Source organism: Haliotis cracherodii, unplaced genomic scaffold, assembly GCF_022045235.1.
Source record: "Haliotis cracherodii isolate W230 unplaced genomic scaffold, xgHalCrac1.p SCAF_6, whole genome shotgun sequence".
Taxonomy (NCBI): domain Eukaryota; kingdom Metazoa; phylum Mollusca; class Gastropoda; order Lepetellida; family Haliotidae; genus Haliotis; species Haliotis cracherodii.
In genome coordinates, this window is record NW_027266319.1 from 60,576,176 (window position 1) to 60,597,455 (window position 21,280).

The 21,280-nt window shown below is 41.3% G+C and overlaps 1 protein-coding gene across 1 annotated transcript in view; it reads left to right on the plus strand.

The window, feature by feature from the left end:
* Positions 1-21,280, plus strand: part of LOC139445320 (TBC1 domain family member 30-like) — a 130,660-nt gene that overhangs the window by 76,575 nt on the left and 32,805 nt on the right. Inside the window, exon 3 of the mRNA XM_071226442.1 lies at positions 20,797-20,924. Coding sequence (XP_071082543.1) covers positions 20,797-20,924 — 128 coding nt within the window. The remainder of the gene's footprint in view (positions 1-20,796; positions 20,925-21,280) is intronic.

Below are 21,280 nucleotides of genomic sequence, written 5' to 3' on the forward strand. Positions count from 1 at the left end.
AAGAATGAACCAACTTGGTCATTGGGACGCCTACAAACCGTTCCCATTTTACAGGTAACATCGGAACAAAACAACTAGATAGTACTTTGTGGTTCTGTTTTGTAAATAAAGGGCCACAGTTGACCAAGAAGAAAGGACCAAGCTGACATTGGACGGACATCCATCGATCATGTCAGACTCCAAACGAGTTTTATATTCCGAAACACAGCGATGGCTTTTGTGTTCAAGCCCATCTTCGTCTCAGTATATCGGAACACAAGTGGCACTGCGTCATCCTCTATGGTGGTACTGTTTTAATATACTTAAGTCAGAAGAGACACTAGTAGGGAAAACACGAGACTGACAGGAATTCCTAACACCACACATTACATGTAGGCCGCGGGGCATCGCTGACGAATCCAACCCATGCTTTTACTCTATCGATCTGCGTTTATCACACGCAAAGCTATTCACCCCAAACCTGGCTTCTCTCCCCAGGGAATGCTGGTACATGTTTATCAAGAGCCACTCACACAGACAAACCAACATGTATTACTGTCTGAGGTGATGGCATTCACAGTTGTCGCTCCCGTGAACATCCGGGTTAGAATAGGTCTTCAGCAACCCATGCTTGTAATCATGGTTATAGGTGACTAACGGGATCGAGTGGTCAGACTCGATGACTTGTTTGATGCATGCCATCGTATCCCAATTGCGTAGATCGATGCTCATGATGTCAATCACTGGATTGTCTGGTCCAGACTCGATTATTTACAGACCACCGTTCTACAGCTGGAATTTTGTTGTTTGGTGTTAAACACCACCATTGTCGCCTTCAATAACATCATTCTGATCTGAAACAGTCCGTGTTACTCCGCCATTGGTATACTACAGTGCCGTGGATTATACAGTTAGGTCTTTTACATCTACCAAGGCCCTAACGTATCGAGTGCTTTCGTGCTCACTTAAGAAATCAATATGTCACACGTATACTGTACACCAGAGGCCATAGTCTGTTCTTTAACATCTTGGATACTGGAGAAGAAAAGCCTGTTTGGCAGTCCTCGTGTTAGACACGGCTCGTGTGGTTCAGTGGCTTGCGACTTTTTAACGTGCGGGGATCCGATGATCCTGGGTTCGCGTCCCAGAAACTTGATCTTCTATAACGTCATATCTATGCACGTTCATTTCACCAAGTTGGCAAACGTCTGTTACGTTTCTTTAACCGTGGGACGTTGGGGATTCCTCACACACAAAGGTAGACAAACAATAGTAATGTTCAAAGAGAGGTGTAAGCCCAATTCATTCTCACACTCGTGGGAACCAGTTAAGCTTGAAATAATAAGGTGATGGATAGAGTTGCAGACCGGTTGACAAGTCATGATCCCTTGCAAAAATCGATCTTACGGTATCTAAGCGCTGAATATTATGTAACTGAGATAAGTGCTAAGATATATTTCTGTGGAACAAGGTTCAAGAGATCCCATCGCACCATCGGAATGCTCACATAATCAGCTGATGGGTCGACGGCACGGGGCAAGGTTCCACAAACTACCGATGACCGCTATGAGACCGCAACCGTCTGTCTCCCTTTGGAGTTCCCAAGCATGGACCAAACTCTCGATTATTTACAGACCACCGTCATATAGCTGGAATGCGGCGCTAAACAACAAACAAAACAAAGAAACAAAAAGCTTACACTTTTGTACGATTACGCCCGATAGATGATGTATACAATGTAGAACCCAGTCAACTCACTAACAATACAAAAATAGAAAGTGCCCGATTAGTGGGCACTGAGTAGGGCCCGGATATCCACATTGCTGGTTGGTTTGTTTGTTGTTGAACGCCTCACTCAGCAATATTCCAGCTATATGACGGCCGTCTGTAAGTAATCGAGTTTGCACCAGACAATCCAGTGATTAATATCATGAGCATCGATCCACGCAATTGGGATCGATGACATGCATGAACCAAGTAAGCGAGCCGGACCACCCGATCCCGTTAGTCGCCCTTTACGACAAGCATAGTCACCTTTTACGGCAAGCATGGGTTGCTGTAGGCCTATTCTGCCCCGGAATCTTTACGGGTCGGGGTATCCACATGACTACCCGGACCCGTGGTTAGTCCCGTGACATATTGTTTCATGACAAAAATTCACTTTAACTACATGGTGACACAACAACTTTAAGTCTCTAATGTTCGCCTTTTCTTCATGACTATAAACGCATTCCTTCAGACTTATACATATGTTTGAACAAAGCTAAAACGTCAGCCAACTTCAGAGTATGCATGACCACATCGTTTTATATGTGTAACGAAATACATTTTGCTCAGGCTACTGTCAAACTATTCCCGATCGGACATTTTGTACCTATCTCTTGACACCAACAGTGGGTACCCGGGTAGGGTCGGGTAATAGGGGTGTGGGTACCCGGGTAGTAAATTTGGACTCGTTCTAACCCTATGCCCCATCATTGACGGTCCCGTTTGTATGTACATCTCAGAATGGATTCTTTTGTTCAGAACTGCAACGGGGGCACGGTTGGCCCAGTCGCTATTCGCTGTGCAGAGTTGCGTCCCTTGGGCACGCCAGAAACCTATCATTGTGGGTTCGCCCCGATTATGTTTCTAGGTTTGTCAGCACCATACCGTGCTCGTGGGTTTCACCGAAGTGGTAAACGTCTGAGACCTGCATCACTTGGGGCTTTCCTCCCACATTAAGCTGACACGCCGTGATATAACTGGAATACTGTTAAAAGCGGCGTTAAAACCCAACTCACTCACTAAGAATTGCAACATGAAAGTTCTACAATCAATGGACCAACGTTCTGGACAAGTAGTTCTGTATCCTCGCTTGGCAGCACCATACCCGTGCTCCTGAGTTTCACCAAAATGTTAAAACGTCTAAGACCCACCTCACTTCCGACTTTCCCTGACCCGTGAAGATCCGGGGTAGAATAGGTCTTCAGCAACCCATGCTTGTCTTCAGCAACCCATGCTTGCCAGAAAAGGCGACTATGCTTGTCGTAAAAGGCGACTAACGGGATCGGGTGGTCAGGCTCGCTGAATGGTTGATACATGTCATCGATCCCAATTGCGTGGATCGATGCTCATGATATCAATCACTGGATTGTCTGGTGCAGACTCTATTATTCACCGATCGCCGTCATATTGCTGGAATATTGCTGAATGCGGCGTTAAACAACAACCAACCAACCTACTTTCCCTGCTAAAAGCTGACACGCTGTATTAAAACTGAAGTACTGTTAAAAGCGGCGTTGAAACAAAAGACTCCTTCCCTATGGGCTACAAGAGGGTACGGCGATGTCGGCCCTGGTGTAACTCCTAGTTTCCTGGGCCCCAGGAATAACTGTCCCAATCAATACATATTCGGTCGGCAGGCGGGGGAAATGATTAGGGTTGGGCAGTAGTTAAAGCTGACAGTTTGCCCTGGTTATTATCTCAAGGTGACTAGACGAGGAAACGTTCACGCGATAATCTGGAGAGCGAGTTTCTATCGAACATGACAGCTCACGGGATCTTGGAAAAACCTTGTTAAGAATCGGTGTCCGACACGTAATGTTGTCATGGATAGGAACGCCTGAAGTAAGTCTGTTACACATGGTCGTGGGTAGGGAATTTAATGTTCTCATGTATAGGAACGCTGGAACGCACGGATGTCTGGTGATATTGTCATGGATATATACGAATGCAGAAAGAAGTACTTGTAAAACTAGGAAACATTATCAAATATAGGAATAATGAAACGCGTAGAGGTGTGTTACGAGACAACAGTTTCATATTTAGGAATACTGAAACACGTCGATATGTGTTACTAGGCAACATTGCCAGTTATAAGAATGCTGAAAAACGGACTTGTGTTACTATGCTACGTCGTCATGTGTAGGAATGCTGAAACACGTCGGTATGTGTTACTAGGCAACATTGCCAGTTAAAAGAATGCTGAAAAAAGGACTTGTGTTACTAGACAACAGCTTCATATTTGAAATGCTGAAACACGTCGGTATGTGTTAGGAGGCAACATTGTCATATACAGAAATGCTGAAATATGGAGATGTGTGTTTCCAGGTAGCATTGAAATATATATGAGTGTGTGAGTATGGTTTTATGCCGCTTTTGACAATATTACAGCAATATCGCATCAAGGGACACCAGAAATGTGCTTCACACATTGTACCCACGTCGGGAATTGAACCCGGGTCTTTGGAGTGACGAGCAAACGCTTTAACCACTAGGCTACCCAAACGTCCAGCCATATGTATGAATGCTGAAACACGGAGATGTGGTAGCAGGTAACATTGCCATATATAAGTATGCTGAAACACGTGTCTTTCTAGGCAGCATTGTATTATATGGGAATGCTGAAATGTGTAGATGTGGTACCAGGCAACATTGTCATATATTGGAATGCTGAAACATAAAATATGCAATAGTGTCACGAATAAGCCCGCCGATTTCTGATGTTGTCATGTAATAGGGTGGTTGGGAGATTTTTGTTGTATAACGCTGCACTGAACAATATTCTAACTTCATTACGGCGATCCGTAAATAACCGAACCTGGATCAGACAATAGGGTGTTGACATCACGAGAACCAATCCGCGTAAACTGGGATGCGATGACGTGCAATCAACCAGGTGATCGAGACTGTCCACATGATCCATTTGGTCGCCTCTTTCGACATGCAGGGGGCACGGGTGGCCCAGTCGTCTAAGGCGCCGCGATTCTCTGTGCAGAGTTGCGTCCCTTGGGCACGCCAGAAACCTATCATTGTGGGTTCGAATTCCGGTTCGCCCCAATTTTGTTTCTAGGTTTGTCAGCACCATAACCGTGCTCGTGGGTTTCACCGAAGTGGTAAACGTCCGAGACCTGCATCACTTCGGCTTTCCTCCCACATGCTGACACGCCGCGATATAACTGGAATAATGTTAAAAGCGGCGTTAAACCCAACTCACTCACTCTTTCGACATGCATGGGTTGCTGGGGAAGTATTGTCTTACCGGACATGTGCGTTAATGGGTATTAGGGTCACGCATAATAGAATGGAACAGGTAGATAAATGTTAGTAGGTAGCATTGTCATATATAGCTTGTCCTAAAAGACGACTAACGGGATCGGATGGTCAGGCTTGCTGAATTGGTTGATGCATGTCATCGTATCCCAGTTGCCTGGATCGATGCTCATGATGTCAATTATTGGGAAGTAATGGCCATGTTTATACACACTTAAACAGGTAGATTATTGTATTCGGCAACCTTTCTAAAAATCTAAAAATAGGAACATGTTATTGACTCCAGCCTTGCCACTTGTGGAATCTCCGGCAAAATTTCCAATGTCGTCGGATTATTATCAAAATGCGACATAAGTTTACACTTAGTTTGGTTAACCATTGCCCACTAACTCCTCCGACTAAATGTCTATGCTCTCGCAGCGGGTTACAGACGGGTTATATGCAAGTTTCGCTTCGGTCTGAGGCACCGCAATCTCAATGCAGAGTTGTGTCTCTTGCATCGTGACCAAATCGATGATCGTGGGTTGGAATATCATAATCACCAAAATGCCCCTTCTCGTGGGTTTCAACAAAATGGTAAAAGTCTTAGATATAACCTCGGGCTTTCAAAGATTTCAAAGTACGTCATACGACTTCTGCTCAGAAGATGTTTGATCAAGGGTACAACATCCAAGGCCTCGGTAAAGCTTTAAACAAGTTTATGGAAGACATGTGGAGGACATTTCCAAATTTGACGCATCAGTGACAAAGATTATGTCCGATGAAATTCCCTATTTTGACGTACCAAATGTCCCCGAGTTTTTTCAGGCGAACATTTGACTTGTCTTTGCAAGTGTTTGTGACTTGTGCCACCGGTGGGGCAGGATTCGCTCACCTTTTCGCGAACACCTGGTATCATCACTATTTGATAGTGATAAAAGCTCATGGTTTGGTCGGAATCGCACAATCGACTCTGCTTTATGCAGAAATTTCTATTGGATATGGAAAGGGTTTTGTGATTTATTTCCTCATAGGAAATGTCACCGTGGCTTTATAATGATGTACTGTACAAAACAGCGTTGAGCCAAACTCACAGTGTGTGTTTTATCTGTTGTGACAGGAATACATAATTTGTATTTTAGAGGACAACCATGTCTGTAGATTGTCAGTTCGTAAGATGAACACGAAACCGTACCTCTAAGTGAAATAGGTGTGGCTATTTTCCCACCCTTGCAAACTAGTGTACTTATTCTTTCGACTGTTGCGCCATTATTTTTATGAAGAAATCGTTATTTGTGAGAGTTCTTGGCTCAAGGTGTTGCATCGCTGACATAAATCATAGACGATTTGATTCAAACTTTGAGAAACCCCCACGGAATGCCCAGAATCTCAATGCGAAACTTCTTAGGAAATGTTTCACGGCATCCGCAGCTGTCAACAGATTTGGCTTTCCATTAGAGCTGAAAACCTACGCTGTTGTCGTGGGATGATATTGAGTAACGGCTCGGGTCTGAATCGCCTCGTATTCCCCGGGGTGCTGGAACGAAATGACATCACTGATTAATGGTGGACGAAGGTTCACAGAAGCAGACGATTACACCGTCACGAACGATAGGTTGGCGATTCCTGACTACAGTCTTGCGCGTATTGCCCCCTGGGCCAATCAGTATTGATTGTTTGGACTCTGCTCGTTTATCAACAGACCGTGAGAATCTGTGCAGGAATGAAGGCTTCTCCGGGACATGTTTGACTTTCGCAACAATTCGCACGTGCGTTCACGAAGAGTTCGCGAGGGACGGAGGGATACTGACTCGCAGTCGCACTCTGACCATTCAGGTAATTGAAACCAGCAAGTAATATAAAATGTCTTGTCATTTTAGGCGTTTATTTCTGAACTAGCTGTTAGTTTAAAAATATAAAAGCACCGATGTCCGATTTTGTAATTTTTCGTTTATAGATATCGGCTTTCCTAGATCAGGTAAAATCAGGTCTTGTTTCAGTTCAGTTAGTGATAACAACGGAATGAAAACGTGTTAGTAATTCCTGCCTGGATATATTGAGTGGCTATACGAGGAATTCATGACTGAACCAAGTGCTCATTCGTCTCATAGCAATAGGCTGTCTGGGATTTCAGTTTCAGTATTTGGTCATAGACGAGTTCTTTTCATTTGTGTTTGCAGAGACCAGTCTTAGATAGTCGATGTGTACTTGATGGGTGTGCCGTTTCATATATCGTTTCATTTTTGTCATTATGTTAACGATTCCTTAACCGACGGGCAGACAGGTACTGTGAAAGTGGTATTCGTCAGAGGCGCAGATTTTCTGTCATAACACTGGCCTGACAGTTATTAATGCGCCTTCATATCTGGATCGATAGGTTCTCTTGGGGCAGCCCTCTCCGACCTGTGTAAGCAACCTCTTGTGTCTCAACTGATGAAATCAATAGGCCACTGTGAACATACTGTGACCAGTTTACCACCAGATCTTAATACAGTGGAGATTATCTCAATGACTTGTGTGATTTCAGGGGCTGTCCAGTAGCCTAGTGGTTAAAGTGTTCGCTCCTCACGCTGAAGACCTGGGTTCGAATCCGACATGGGTACAATGTGTGAAGCCCATTTCTGGTGTCCCCCACGTGATATTGCTGGAATATTGCTAAAAGCAGCGTAAAACCAAACTCACTCACTCACTCACTTGTGTCATTTCATCTGGTTTTGCTGAAATTAGGAGGTACCAGATCAACCAACAGCTCAAGACCCAACAATTGTTTGGGGTAGTGTATTGCATTTAGCTGTGACTGTTAAGTGACATTCGGGAATGCGTCTTAGGAGTGGTTTAATTGGTAGGTGTATGATTTTTTTGATTTTTTGTTTTGTTTAACCACATTCAGAAATATTCCAGCTATATGACGGTGGTCTGTAAATAATCGAGTCTGGACCAGACAATCCAGTGATTGACATCATGAGCATCGATCCACGCAATTGAGATTGATGATATGCATCAACCAAGTCAGCGAGTCTGACCACCCAGTCCAAGTTAGTCGCCTCTTACAACAAGCATAGTTGCCTTAAGGGCAAGCGTGGGTTGCTGACGACCTATTCTCTCTCGGATCTTCATTCTCTCTCATTCTCTCTCGGATCTTCACGGGTCGGTAGTTGTATGAAAGGATACATTTTTATGTATACTGTCAACAGTTATTTGGAAGTATGGCAGGGATTATCTAAGTCTCCTGAAACAGAAACAGTTTTCGATGAATGTCGCCATGTCAGTCCTGAATTAATAATAATATTTTGTGGTAATTAGTGTGTTGGAGACTGTAGTAAGCTTCTGTTTCATTCCTGGATCCTTAGGACCGCCTCCGTGGTCTAGTGGTAGAGCGTCCCCCTGGAGAGCTGAAGGTCCGGGGTTTGATCCCCGGCCGCGTCATACCGAAAGACGTTAAAAGATGGTACTTGTTGTTACCCTGTCTGGCGCTTGGCATTAAGGGTCTAAAACAAGGACTGGTGAGCTCAGAGTCAGTATACTGTGTCTGAGTCTGGTATTCATGTTAAACTGGCATGGTATCTCAGTGAGCTACCACTATAAATCGGCATCAGTCCGGACTAATACAAGCAGCCACACACACACACACGTGCATGCACATCGCTATATAAGTGCAATAATCTTGGACGCGACGTTAAAACCAATTTCACATCACCTTTCACCTAGATCCTTAAAAAATAAATGCTTCAATGACATGCTGAGAAAACTGTTGAAATAGGATTCTGGAAGTCTACTGCTAACTTTAGCCATAACAGGAACATATTGACTCCATGTATTTAAATTCAGAAACCAAATTGATTATAAACAGGTGAGTCTTAATGAAGACTGTAATGATACTGAAACCTGATTAATTTTTCATCAAATGCTTCTGTGCCTGGCTTACTGTGATGAATTAGAGATAGAAATTAGGTCAGATGGGTGCTCATATAGAGATATATACTGAATTCCTCCCAGTGGGGCTTCCAGATGAGACAGCATCTTCCGAATCTGATGCTTGTAACAGTTGTTTAAAGAGGGCTTATTGTGCCCCTATACTTTCAGGTACTGGTGGGGGGTCAGGTAGCCTAGTGGTTAAAACGTTCACTCGTCACGCCGAAGACCCAGGTTTGATTCATGACATGGGTACAATGTGTGAAGCCCATTTCTGGTGTCCCCCGCCGTGATATTGCTAGAATATTGCTAAAAGCGGCGTACAACCATACTCACTCACTCACTCAGGTACTGGTATAATCTGGTCCAGGATTGATTATTTAAGGGTCATTGTGATACGTACTACTCAAAACAAGTTAAGGTTAAACTGATTCTTTCATATAGTAATATGAAATACTATCTACTAGAGCTGGGACGGGTAACTCGAGTACCTGGGTCGGGTGGGTACTGAGTTGGACCCGGGTTAGTAACCCACAGGACTACACAGAACTGTGGTTAGTCACGTGATATATTGTTTACTGACAAAAAGTATCTAGAACTCTATGGTTACAATACAAGTCACGAATGTTTGCATTTCCTCATGACTATGAACAGGTTCCTTCTGATTTTTCATATGGTTGAATAAGATACATGTATCTAAATATGTTTTGCCAGGGCTATGGTAACAAAACGCCCAATCGGACATTTCTTGAGATCTACAGTGAGTACAGGGTCGGGTAATAGAGGTGTGTGTACCCAGGTAGTAAATTCTGATCCGTCCCAGTCCTAATATCTACTACCCATGGCATGAGAGATTATCTATAGTAATATGAAATAATCATGTGTCTGGTCCTTAACTTCTTTTGGGGGCACGGGTGGCCCAGTCGTCTAAGGCGCATGTCAAGCTAATCAGTCATCAACCACAGATATGTCCACCAAGTCACACAGCCTACACACCCACTCCGTGGTCTAGTGGCAGAGTGTCCGCCCGGAGAGCAGAAGGTCCAAGGTTCGATCCCAGGCTGCGTCATATTAAAAGACGTTAAAAGATGGTATTTGTTGTTACCCTGTCTGGCGCTCGGCATTAAGGGGCTAAAACAAGGACTGGTAGGCTCGGAGTCAGTATACTGTGTCTGAGTGGGGTATTCATGTTAAACTGGAGGATTATATCTCAGTATAAATCGGCATCTGTCCAGACGAGTACAAGCAGACACACACACACACACATGCATGCACACTCACACACACACACACGTACACACACACACACACACACACACACACACACACATGCCCGTCAAGATATAAGTGCAATCATCTTGGATGCGACGTTAAACCCAATTTCACCTCACCTCACCTCACCTCACCTCACCTCATCTTAAAACTCAATAAAACTGCTCCATAAAACATGTAAAAGCTCTTACAAAACACATGCCCTGAAACTAATTTGAAGCTAACACAATCTGTTGGTAAACACAGAGGTGTCTACATGGCCTCCAGGTATTGTGACATAGACAGCTAATGCGATATGACTTAGGAGTCAGTATACTGTGTCTGTCTGGGGTATTCATGTTAAACTTGGGGATTATATCTCAGTGGGCACGCACGACACGAGACGTACGCACGCACGCACGCACGCACGAGACGTACGCACACACACGCTCGCGCTCACGCTCACACACACGCGCTCGCGCTCACGCTCACATACACACACACACACGTCTCGATAAAAGTGCAATAATCATGGACGGACGTTAAACCCCATTTCACCTCACCTCACCTCACAGAGCCTAACTACCCGATCCACTAAACCACCTCATATGACAAACTTCGGTTACCGGGGACCAATTCTAACCCAAGTCCCACAGTGTAGAAAGTATCACTTAATAGCAGTCTACCCATATCTTCAGTACAAACTGTTTTCTGTAAACTTCACAGTCCACAGCTTCCATTACTCCCTCGTGACTATCTGGTGATGGGAGATGAATGTATCTGCTGAGTGGAGTGGAAGGACTTGGGCAGATACATAGACAAGTCAGTGACTCACTGAAGTCCACGACTGCTGCTGTGTTATCTTAGATCTCATCATGTGGACCTGTTATTTATCTGATATTGATCTCTTTGAGGGATGAAACAAGGATGCTTTGTTCTGCAACAGGTGCTTGTCTGTATTCAATTGTCATTCTGATTGTCAGGAGTTTATCTTTCAGTGAGACATATTTTGAATAATCCATATCAAAATTGCTTCAGCACCGGAAGACTTGCTATAGATGTTCACTGAGTACACTGATTAGAATAATTATTTATGAATTCTGGCTTAATGTGTTTGGCTGTGTATTTATGAATGTTCAATTGTGTGATGTTATTTAAATGAATGCATTGTGAAGTAAGTGCAAATGGAAGATGAATTATTCGATCCCTGGGGCACTATTCTAGTTGTTTCTTCCCCTGGTCCCAAGGTCCGGGGTGGAATAGGTCTTCTGCAACCCATGCTTGTAGTAAGAGGCGACTAACGGGATCGGGTGGTCAGGCTCGCTGACTTGGTTGATGCATGCATCATATTCCAATTGCATGGATGGATGCTCATGATGTCAATCACTGGATTGTCTGGTCCAGACTGGATTATTCACAGACCGCCCTCATATAGCTGGAATATTGCTGAGTGCGGTGTTAAACAACAAAGCAACAACATGTCCGCGTTAGATCAGGTCTCCAGCAACCTTAAGAGGTCACTTATTGGACTCAGACTGCCCTGGACATTGTTCATTATGTCAATCACTGGTTTGTCTGATCCAGACATTATTTACCCCCACCATTATATATCTGGGATTTTGCTGAGTGCGGCTTCACACACAAAACATTATAGTGTAAATATTTTGCAACTTGATATGAATACATGAGGGAGTAAACCTTAATCATACTTAAAGCTATCCAAAGTTGGGCACTGGACGTCATACTGGCCTCTGGATGTGGCTATCAACTGTGACATGCTGGCAAATGAGACACTGTATTCACACGAGCAGGCACTGGTTTGCTCTCAATCAAATTGTTTCCATTTTACAGGCATCTGCCTTAAATACTACTCAGAAGAAGTCAAGGATCATCTGATTCTTTAATATTAATTAAAGTTAATAGATTAACAATGGTAATATTGAGTAGTTATATTTAATAGAATAATAATGGTAATATTGAGTAGTCCTGAACTTTGTTTGAGTAGTATAGTTTTAAATGTTGTCAATTACAAAATTATTTTTTGTGATCATAAATAATTGTTTGACTCCTTTCATCATCGACAATATCTCTCTCTCTCTCTCTCTCTCTCACCACATGAAGTCAGTGTTCTTTAACTTCTTTTGAATAGTATAAATTAATCACATTAGATTAGGCTTCTGTTGAGGACTTGCTGGGTGAGAGGCTGTGGACGGAATCCAATAACGGGCTTACACAACCTGCCGTCAGATGCACATTCAAGCCAAGCCTGTCCTAGGAGTCTGTTGATAGGTTTGTGTCACGCTATAGTGTCTAGTGGCAGTTCCTATGAACCTATTTGGACACAATATGCAAATTAATGTCATAAGAAAATTGATTTTCTTGTATGGATTAACCTACTTGCACTGATCGGCCGTCATTGTACTTAATGGCTTTTCCTATTAATCTCATTGGCTTTGTCATTATGTTGTTAGCTTTGTACACTGGTCCCACCTTATCAATCATATATCTATAAAAACTTTACACTTACTAAGACCGTCTCCATGGTCTAGCGGTAGAGGGAAAGGTCCGGGGTTTGATTCCCGGCTGTGTCATACCATCAGACTTTAAAAGATGGTACTTGTTGTTTCTCTGCCTGGTGCTCGGCATTAAGTGGCTAAAACAAGGACTGGTCGGCTCGGAGTCAGTATACTTTGTCTGAGTGGGGTATTCATGTTAAACTGCGGCATGGTATCTCAGTGGGCTAGCACTTTAAAGTTTTGCATTTGTCCGGACTAATACGCACACGTGTGCATGCACATTGCTATATAAGTGCAATAATCTTGGAAGTGACGTTAAACCCAATTTCACCTCACCTCACCTCACCTCACCTGATGTAGGGTCAAGAAGTAGCCTCGAAATGAAGTTGTTATCCATAAACAAGTGTCATGTATTCATATTCTTCCAATGGTCTACCCCCACTTGGTACATCCATTGAGGCAAGAGAGTTAACTGACTATAAAAGTCCAGTTTCCACCCTTGCCGAACTAGGCTGGAATTACGGAGTTACATTTTGGCTGGACTAACGAGTCTATGCAGAGTCCAATCAAAATCATGCAACGAAATGGAAATCCGATTATAAAACTGTCATGCAGATTTCGGTGGATTGCAGGATTTGCCAAGCATGTGCACTGCCAACTCGTTGTCAACAGATATTTTCTACACCTTTTCATGTTTTTAATCAAGGTGCTAACGTGATTTGATGCACTTCGCGATGTAAGACTTGTTTTATCACAAAATAGATCTTGCTTATGGATCAGATCGTCTTGTCTGGGCGCAACCATTTTGTTTGAAACAAATGCAAGTGATACGAGAGGTTGAATCTGATTGGTCCATAGGAGAGGCATAGAAAGGACATAACTCGTAATAGCCACTGGTGGCGCTACGATCGAGCCCAGGAATTCCAGCCTAGTTCGGCAAGGGTGGAAACTGGACTTTTAAAGTCAGTTAACTCTCTTGCCTCGGGAAGATGCACAGGGTATAGAGGATTAAAGGATTAAGGGATTAGGGTATAGTTTATATTAAACATTGGTCAGCTTGTCAGAGAAAACTAAAGCAAATAGTGTAAGATGAGAAGAAGAAACTTATTCATTACTGTGTCACAGTTTGTATACATGCTATTTATTATACTACTACTTATACATTTTCAAAACATTGCAATGCCACAGAAAACTAAAATGAGGAGTAGATTTCAACTCACTCACCAGTACATGCAGTCAGGTTGTGTCCTCTGATTGGTTACACGTCCTGTTTGGCACACACCTTAACACAACATAGGTCATGGCTGAAGGCACTGACTGTCCTACCCGAAGTTACCTAAGTGTTAGAAGGGAGTGATCCAAGAAAAGTAGAAAAGTAATCCTGTTCTTTATGTGGGTCATTATCAAAATTTGTACCTCTTTTGGTCCTGTTGAATAAACAAAAATAAAACTTGAAAAGTACAACTTTTAGCCATTAAACAAGAAACATCTTAACTCCTCAAAAAGTTGGTTAAATCATGCCAACACAAAGAAACATCATTTTGTCATATTTTAAATATTTTCACATCAGAATAATTTTTTGGTAGGAAATGATGCACTATAACTGATGTTGCACTATAGCTTGGACTCCTGGTAATCCTGTCCTCCAGTTAGGACTGAACAATAATCAGTAGGAATATAGAGGAGTGTGACAACTGGGAATATAGAGGAGTGTGACAACTGGGAATATAGAGGTGTGTGACAACTGGGAATATAGAGGAGTGTGACAACTGGGAATATAGAGGTGTGTGACAACTGGGAATATAGAGGTGTGTGACAACTGGGAATATAGAGGAGTGTGACAACTGGGAATATAGAGGAGTGTGACAACTGGGAATATAGAGGTGTGTGACAACTGGGAATATAGAGGTGTGTGACAACTGGGAATATAGAGGTGTGTGTTCAATTATTTGAACAGAAGCAAGTCTTTAAATCAAGCTGATATTCTAAGTAGATGTTGAGGCAAGAATGCAGTATACTGGACTCCTTCCTGGTAATGGATGTGCACGAGCCATTTTTGTCGCCTCGCTAAAATAACTGGGGGTTTGCAGGGCTTGCCCTTCACTGAATTAAATGCTTTCGTAAGTAAATGGAATGTTTAATTACCAATGTACATACTGACATGTGGTTCCTACGGATGTCACTGATGAGGTTGTCGCACGCCATTATGGAACTTCTGTTCGAGCACTTTTTTGATGTTGATGTCCAATTTTCGACGTTTATGGATTGCCTTGATATTCACTTTCACGATTAAATTATATCAAATTATTATTTTGAGCTTTATTACCCAATTTTACCAATAGTTAGGGGGGACACAGGTGGCCCAGTCATCTGAGGCGCTGCATTTCGCTGGGCAGAGTTGCATCCCTTTGGCATGCCAGAAATCTATGATTGTGGGTTTGAATCCCGGTTCACTCCGATTATGTTTCTAGGTTTGTCAGCACCATACCCGTGCATCACTTGGGGCTTTCCTCCAGCATTAAGCTGACACGCCGTGAAATAACTGGAATACTGTTAAAAGCGGGGCTAAACTCACTCACTCAAATAGTGATGCTGTTGCGTGCAGCCTTATTAGTAGCATCAAACAAACAAGGCGGATAGGTGTTCGGTATAATGTATGTCTTACCAATGTAGACAAAACCAGCACTAACATGTGATAAATTATTTATCTTTGGTACCTTCTCATACTTAGATTTAAGTTTTAAAAAAACTACATTTCTACTCATACTTAGATTTAAGTTTTAAAAAAACTACATTTCTACTCGGCCTTTTTGCCATACTCAGGTATTTGATCATGTTAGAAGTCCTAAACTTGTCTGAAAGGTGTAAGAAATAAAAAAGGCTATTTAGCAGACATTTGAGCATGACTGATACTTTTATTGTTACTATTTCAAAGTTTTCCGTAAATTCCTTTATTTGACTAGACCCTTTGGGTATTCATGGATTTATCTAGATCTTCTCAGAGGCCGATGACCAAGTCTGCAGCAGTTGTCAGTAAAAATTCCTAAATTTAAATTAAAACATTTCACAATTCATGTCAATATGGTTATAATTAGTGTCCTGGCTTGGTCCAGATGACTTATATTTCAGTCGACCCGTGAAGGTCTGGGGTAGAATATACGTCTTCAGCAACCCAGCTAGCCATAAAAAACGACTTTGCTTGTTGTAAAAGGCGATTAACAGGATCGGGTGGTCAGGCTTGCTGACTTGGTTGATGCATGTCATCGTATCCCAATTACACTTATCGATGCTCATGATGTCAATCACTGGATTGTCTGGTCCAGACTCGATTATTCACAGACAGCCATCATATAGTTTGAATATTGCTGGGTGCAGCGGTAAACAAACAATCAAACAAACAAATGTATTTCACTGATAACAGGACCAATAAATGGTTTGTTGGAATGTAAGCACGCGTGTGAAAACCTCGGATGGCCGTAATTATGAACAAATTCAGGCAGCTAACATTACGCTGGTAGATAAGTCATGAAGAAACATAAGAACACCATGTGACGTTAACTATTGTTGTTTGAATAGAAGAATTCAGACATTAACCTTTGATGTCTTAGAATGTTTCATGAAATGTCAACTTATAGAATTTGTTTTAGCTAAATGTAAATTGAAAATCTATAAAAATATCTTGAAATATTTCTACAATAATTATGAATTCATGTTTCCATAGAAAAGATATTTAGAAGATCCTATATTTAGCTTGAATCACAAATGGAAATGTGAAAAAGCAATTTCTTAAATGTCAGCATTTAATGATTCAATTTATTTTTATTTGGTCAGGTTTGGATAAACAAATCAAATACATTTTGTATGTTCTGTGCGTCAGTTATTGTGACATAGCTGGCTATTTATGTTCTGAGATTGTCATTGCCTGTTGGATGACAATACTGTTGTACCATAGAGTGCATTAAAACATATTCATGTATTATACCTTAGCTGAGATTTGCGGAGACCCATTCTGTTGTTTTCAATGTACATGTCATGTAAGGTACATTTCTTATGTCCTCTGCTCGAATTGCCGAACTGTTGTCATTACATTCACAACATACCAACCGCAGTTTTTGTATCTCGAATTACATATGTAGGACGGCATTCTCCGGATATTTACTACAGTTTCCAAAATGTTGTTGCTTGGTTTGTTGTTAACGCTGCTCTCAGCAATATTCCAGCTATATGACGGCGGTCTGTAAATAATTGAGTCTGGACCAGACAATGCAGTGATCCATGCAATTGGCATCGATGACATGCATCAACCAAGTCAGCGAGCCTGACCACCTGATCCCGTTAGTCGCCTTTTACGACAAGCATAGTTAACTTTTATGGCAAGCATGTGTTGCTGAAGACCTATTCTACCCGGAATCTTCACGGGTCGTTTCCAAATGAATTAGATCTGTTTCCAAATGAAGTAGATCTACGAGGAATAACTCTAAATTTGTTTTCTGATGTCTGCTTGTAGATAATGTATGTGAAAAATTAACGAAATGGATACATGCCTAACTTTAGAATTCTTACCAATTCCGGCGAAAGCATGCATAAGACGTACCTGCTCGGGGAGAATCAACACAAGTACCCCTCGGGACCAGTCGACAACTTGTAAGATACCTTGGTCTGCATTGACTACAAAAAAAATCAGGTGTAATGATACAATAGGGTTGTGATATGATACGTATCCCGATACTATGGGCTCGATACAACTCGTATCTCGATACATTACTTTTCTTTCATAAGTTGACATTCTTTATTGTTGCCTGTGAATGGCAACCTGAATCGTTTGTCTCTAAATTTCAGAGATCGAAGATTGGAGATTGTAGGGCGGAAACATATAGGCTAGAGGGTGCTGTGAATGTTATGCTATTTATATCTAACCGTGAAATAATTGTAAGAGAATTTACGTAAGCTATTTGTATGACAGTTTCATTTAGCACTTAAAGTCTGTTATTAGTTATGTATTTGTATTAGTTATGTATTTGTACACCACTACAGGTAATGTAATGTATCGTACATATCGCTATACAGAGGTGACCGCCTCCGTGGTCTAGTGGTAGAGCGTCCGCCCTGAGAGCGGAAGGTCCGGGTTCGATCCCCAGCCGCGTCATACCAAAAGACGTTAAAAGATTGTACTTGTTGTTACCCTGTCTGGCGCTCGGCATTAAGGGGCTAAAACAAGGAATGGTCGGCTCGGAGTCAGTATACTGTGTCTGAGTGGGGTATTTATATAAAACTGCGGCATGGTATCTCAGTGAGCTAGCACTATAAATTGGCATCAGTCTTGACTAGTACAAAAGCCTGTCGCTATATAAGTGCAATAATCTTGGATGCGACGTTAAACCCAATTTCACCTCACCTCACCTTACCTAATCTTAAAAGTCAATAAAACCGCTCCCTAAAAGCTCTTACAAAACACATGCCCTGAAGCTAAGCTCAAGCAAACACAATCTGTTGGTAAACACAGAGTTATGTATCTACTATCCTACATGGCCTCCAGATATTGTGAAATAGACAGCTAATGCAATATGACTTTAATACCTTCCTGGTGTAACAGACTAATTGTTGTTATGGAGGAGATGTCAAGCTCTATCCGCACCCATCATGTAGCTAATGTGATCAGCTATACTGATCTGCCAGTCTGACACTGACTCGATATGAAGAATCACACATGTCTCAGGCGCTTGTTTAGCAATAGAAGAACTGGTACTATATTTTTACTTTGATTTCTTTTTGTTTTTCGAAAATGAATCTGAATATGTTACCATGTATGTGGTTTGTCTCGTTTAATGTTTTAAAACATTTCGTGACGTTTTAACATAGTGTATGCTCAAATAATGCATGTCCTTATATTTTTGGCTACTTTTCTATTTTTTGGAGTCTCTATTTTGAGAGGAATAAAATAGGGGGCCATGGTATGATCAGTAGATGTTTTATGTATTATATTGCTTTTTATACTACTCAAAAAAGGTCAAGAACAACCTGATTTTTTCATATTACTATAGTTAATTTGTCATGCCATGACTACAGTATTATGAAAGAATCAGGTTGTCCTTAACTCCTGTGTTTAACATTGATGATAACGGACACTGGTCTGTCATTAATATCATTTGATCTAGATTTGAATAAATTTGAATTCTGTTTTTACTCCACGTTTGGGTAATATGAGTTAGCGAACCGATGAAGACAAGATTGAAACTGATATCAGTACAAGGATTATTCAACCTGGACAATGTTATACTATTATACATTTTAACTTAACCATGGCACCAGATTGTGTCAGGTAATCCATTCTCACCTCAGACTCGGTTGTCGCGATTTAAGGTTCCATCGGCTTGAAAGACACACCTCGGACGCATCGTGCTCTTGTGGCTATCCCTTTGAAGATATACTGCATTTTATTTTTTTTACATGCCCTAATTACAATATTTTAGGAATTGATTCGTCTTTGTATTTAATAGGTTACATTTTAATTTCAGGGCTTTATGGGAATGGAAATGAAACAATATCTGTCAATTTAGATATTTAGGTTCTGGTAGATTTGCACTGATCTAATAACATAAGATGTAATTCATACTTTAAATGGGGCGGTCGGGTAGCCTGGTGGTTAAAGCGTTCACTCGTCACGCCGACATTCCCGACATGGGTACAATGTGTGAAGACCATTTCTGGTGTCCCCTGCCGTGATATTGATGGAATATTGCTAAAAGCGGCGTAAAACCACACTCACTCACTCATACTTTAATACAAGTATTAAGAATTAAATAGTTAATGATTTGCTTTTCTTTATAATTAAACACTTTTCCATCAGCTGCTTCAAACTGTGACCACTCGTTTTTGTTCTGTTTTAATGTATATAAATATAACCTACTTGTATCAATATTACGTGATAAATATCATTTTGTTTCTATTACTTTGTATTGGAGCGGTATAAACATCAGTCTGATGACCTATTTATGCATCCAGATTCATTACCGTATGTGTCCGCGTATAAGCCGAATTTTGAGGACCAGAAAAAAGATTCTGTAGAAAGGGGTCGGCTTATCCACGGGATACACTTTCATGATAGTATTTTTCAGATCGTTATCTGTCAGAAACATCACCTGAATGACGTCCGATAGATTACAACTTCTCGAAAGTTTGGAAGTTGCCACGACTATAGCCATTATTGTTATAAATTATCAATAAAGTTATTGAATTGAATTGAATAAAAATATGTCTGTCACGGTTGGTGAACATCAATCATTGTGTTGAGAAATGACAATATTATTATTCTTGAAACAAAACCCCATTATAAGGCCGTGGGACTGCTTCGGATACTGCACTGTCGTTGTTGATCAGGTTGTGAAAATTTAGGAAATGGAGATGATTTAATTTTTTTTATTTTTTTTGCCTGAAGTTAAACATTGTAATAATTCATTGGTTTCATGTCCAAATCCTCAAATACGGTGTTGGTTTTACAATAAAACTCTTTAAATCAGGATGATTCAATTCTGGAAAAGGACAAGAATTATTTCATGTGTGTCAAATCTGCTAAGCTGACGTTTCAGAAATGAGTTCTGCTGCTTCCGAAGAGCTGTAAAAAACAACCAATTTTAGCATGCCGAAAAGCAATTTTAGGAATTTGTATAATACCTTGAGGAGGAGAAAATTGAGCATCGTCAGTGCCAGACACATTTTTGTCTCACACTTGCCATTGCGGGGTCTATGTCGCAACATAATACAAAAGAGAAATCTTTCAAACACTGCATGTTCGCTAAGTGCATGGAAATTGTTCTGTTACGACCACTTACGTTGTTCGTTGTCGGTTCCTCTTAATAACAGCTCTTGGGTCCTATTGTGGTGGGTTCTCATACCTTCTGCCATGGATATTCATTGCATTACCCTGATAAAGAGCTCAGGGTCAGAAACAGACCCTGAAAATTAAATCAAACTGACACTCACCTGATTTTTTTCCTAATTACCAGTGTCAGTTAATATTAATTTTGGTTGTGTTTTATCAGGATCTTGTTTGAGGATGCTTCCCGGAGACTGAATCCAATGCATATGTAATAGACCATGATTACATTTTGGCGTTTCCTTTTTTCAGAAATCGATACTAGGATGCGGTTCTCAATTCAGCCCCCCCCTGGAGAGAGTGCCTTTGAGCAATGGAAGGATGCCATGAAGGCGGTTGCTAGGTTACCCTTGGGAATACCACAGGAATTCAGGAAAAAGGTATATTTCTTGCCCATTCCATGTCTGTGAGCTTCCTTTTAACTTTATCTTACTTTATTTTATCATTAAATATAAATTTTGTAACATGGCTCAGCTTTTATTACTGGTTATGGCGTTTTAGAAGTGGCATTTGTATATTCCTTTCAAGGAAGATCATGCAAAGTGACTATCAAAAAGTCAAAATGATGATCAAATCAGTACCACAAGTGCACATGAAACTATGATATGTAAACCAAGTGAGACCTTCCTCCTGAAATTACTTTTAAAAATGTCGAACTCCTTAATTTTAGAATACCCAATGGATTGGACTCAAGGAAATAAAAATGCATTGAATGCCCAAAGAAAACATGAAATAC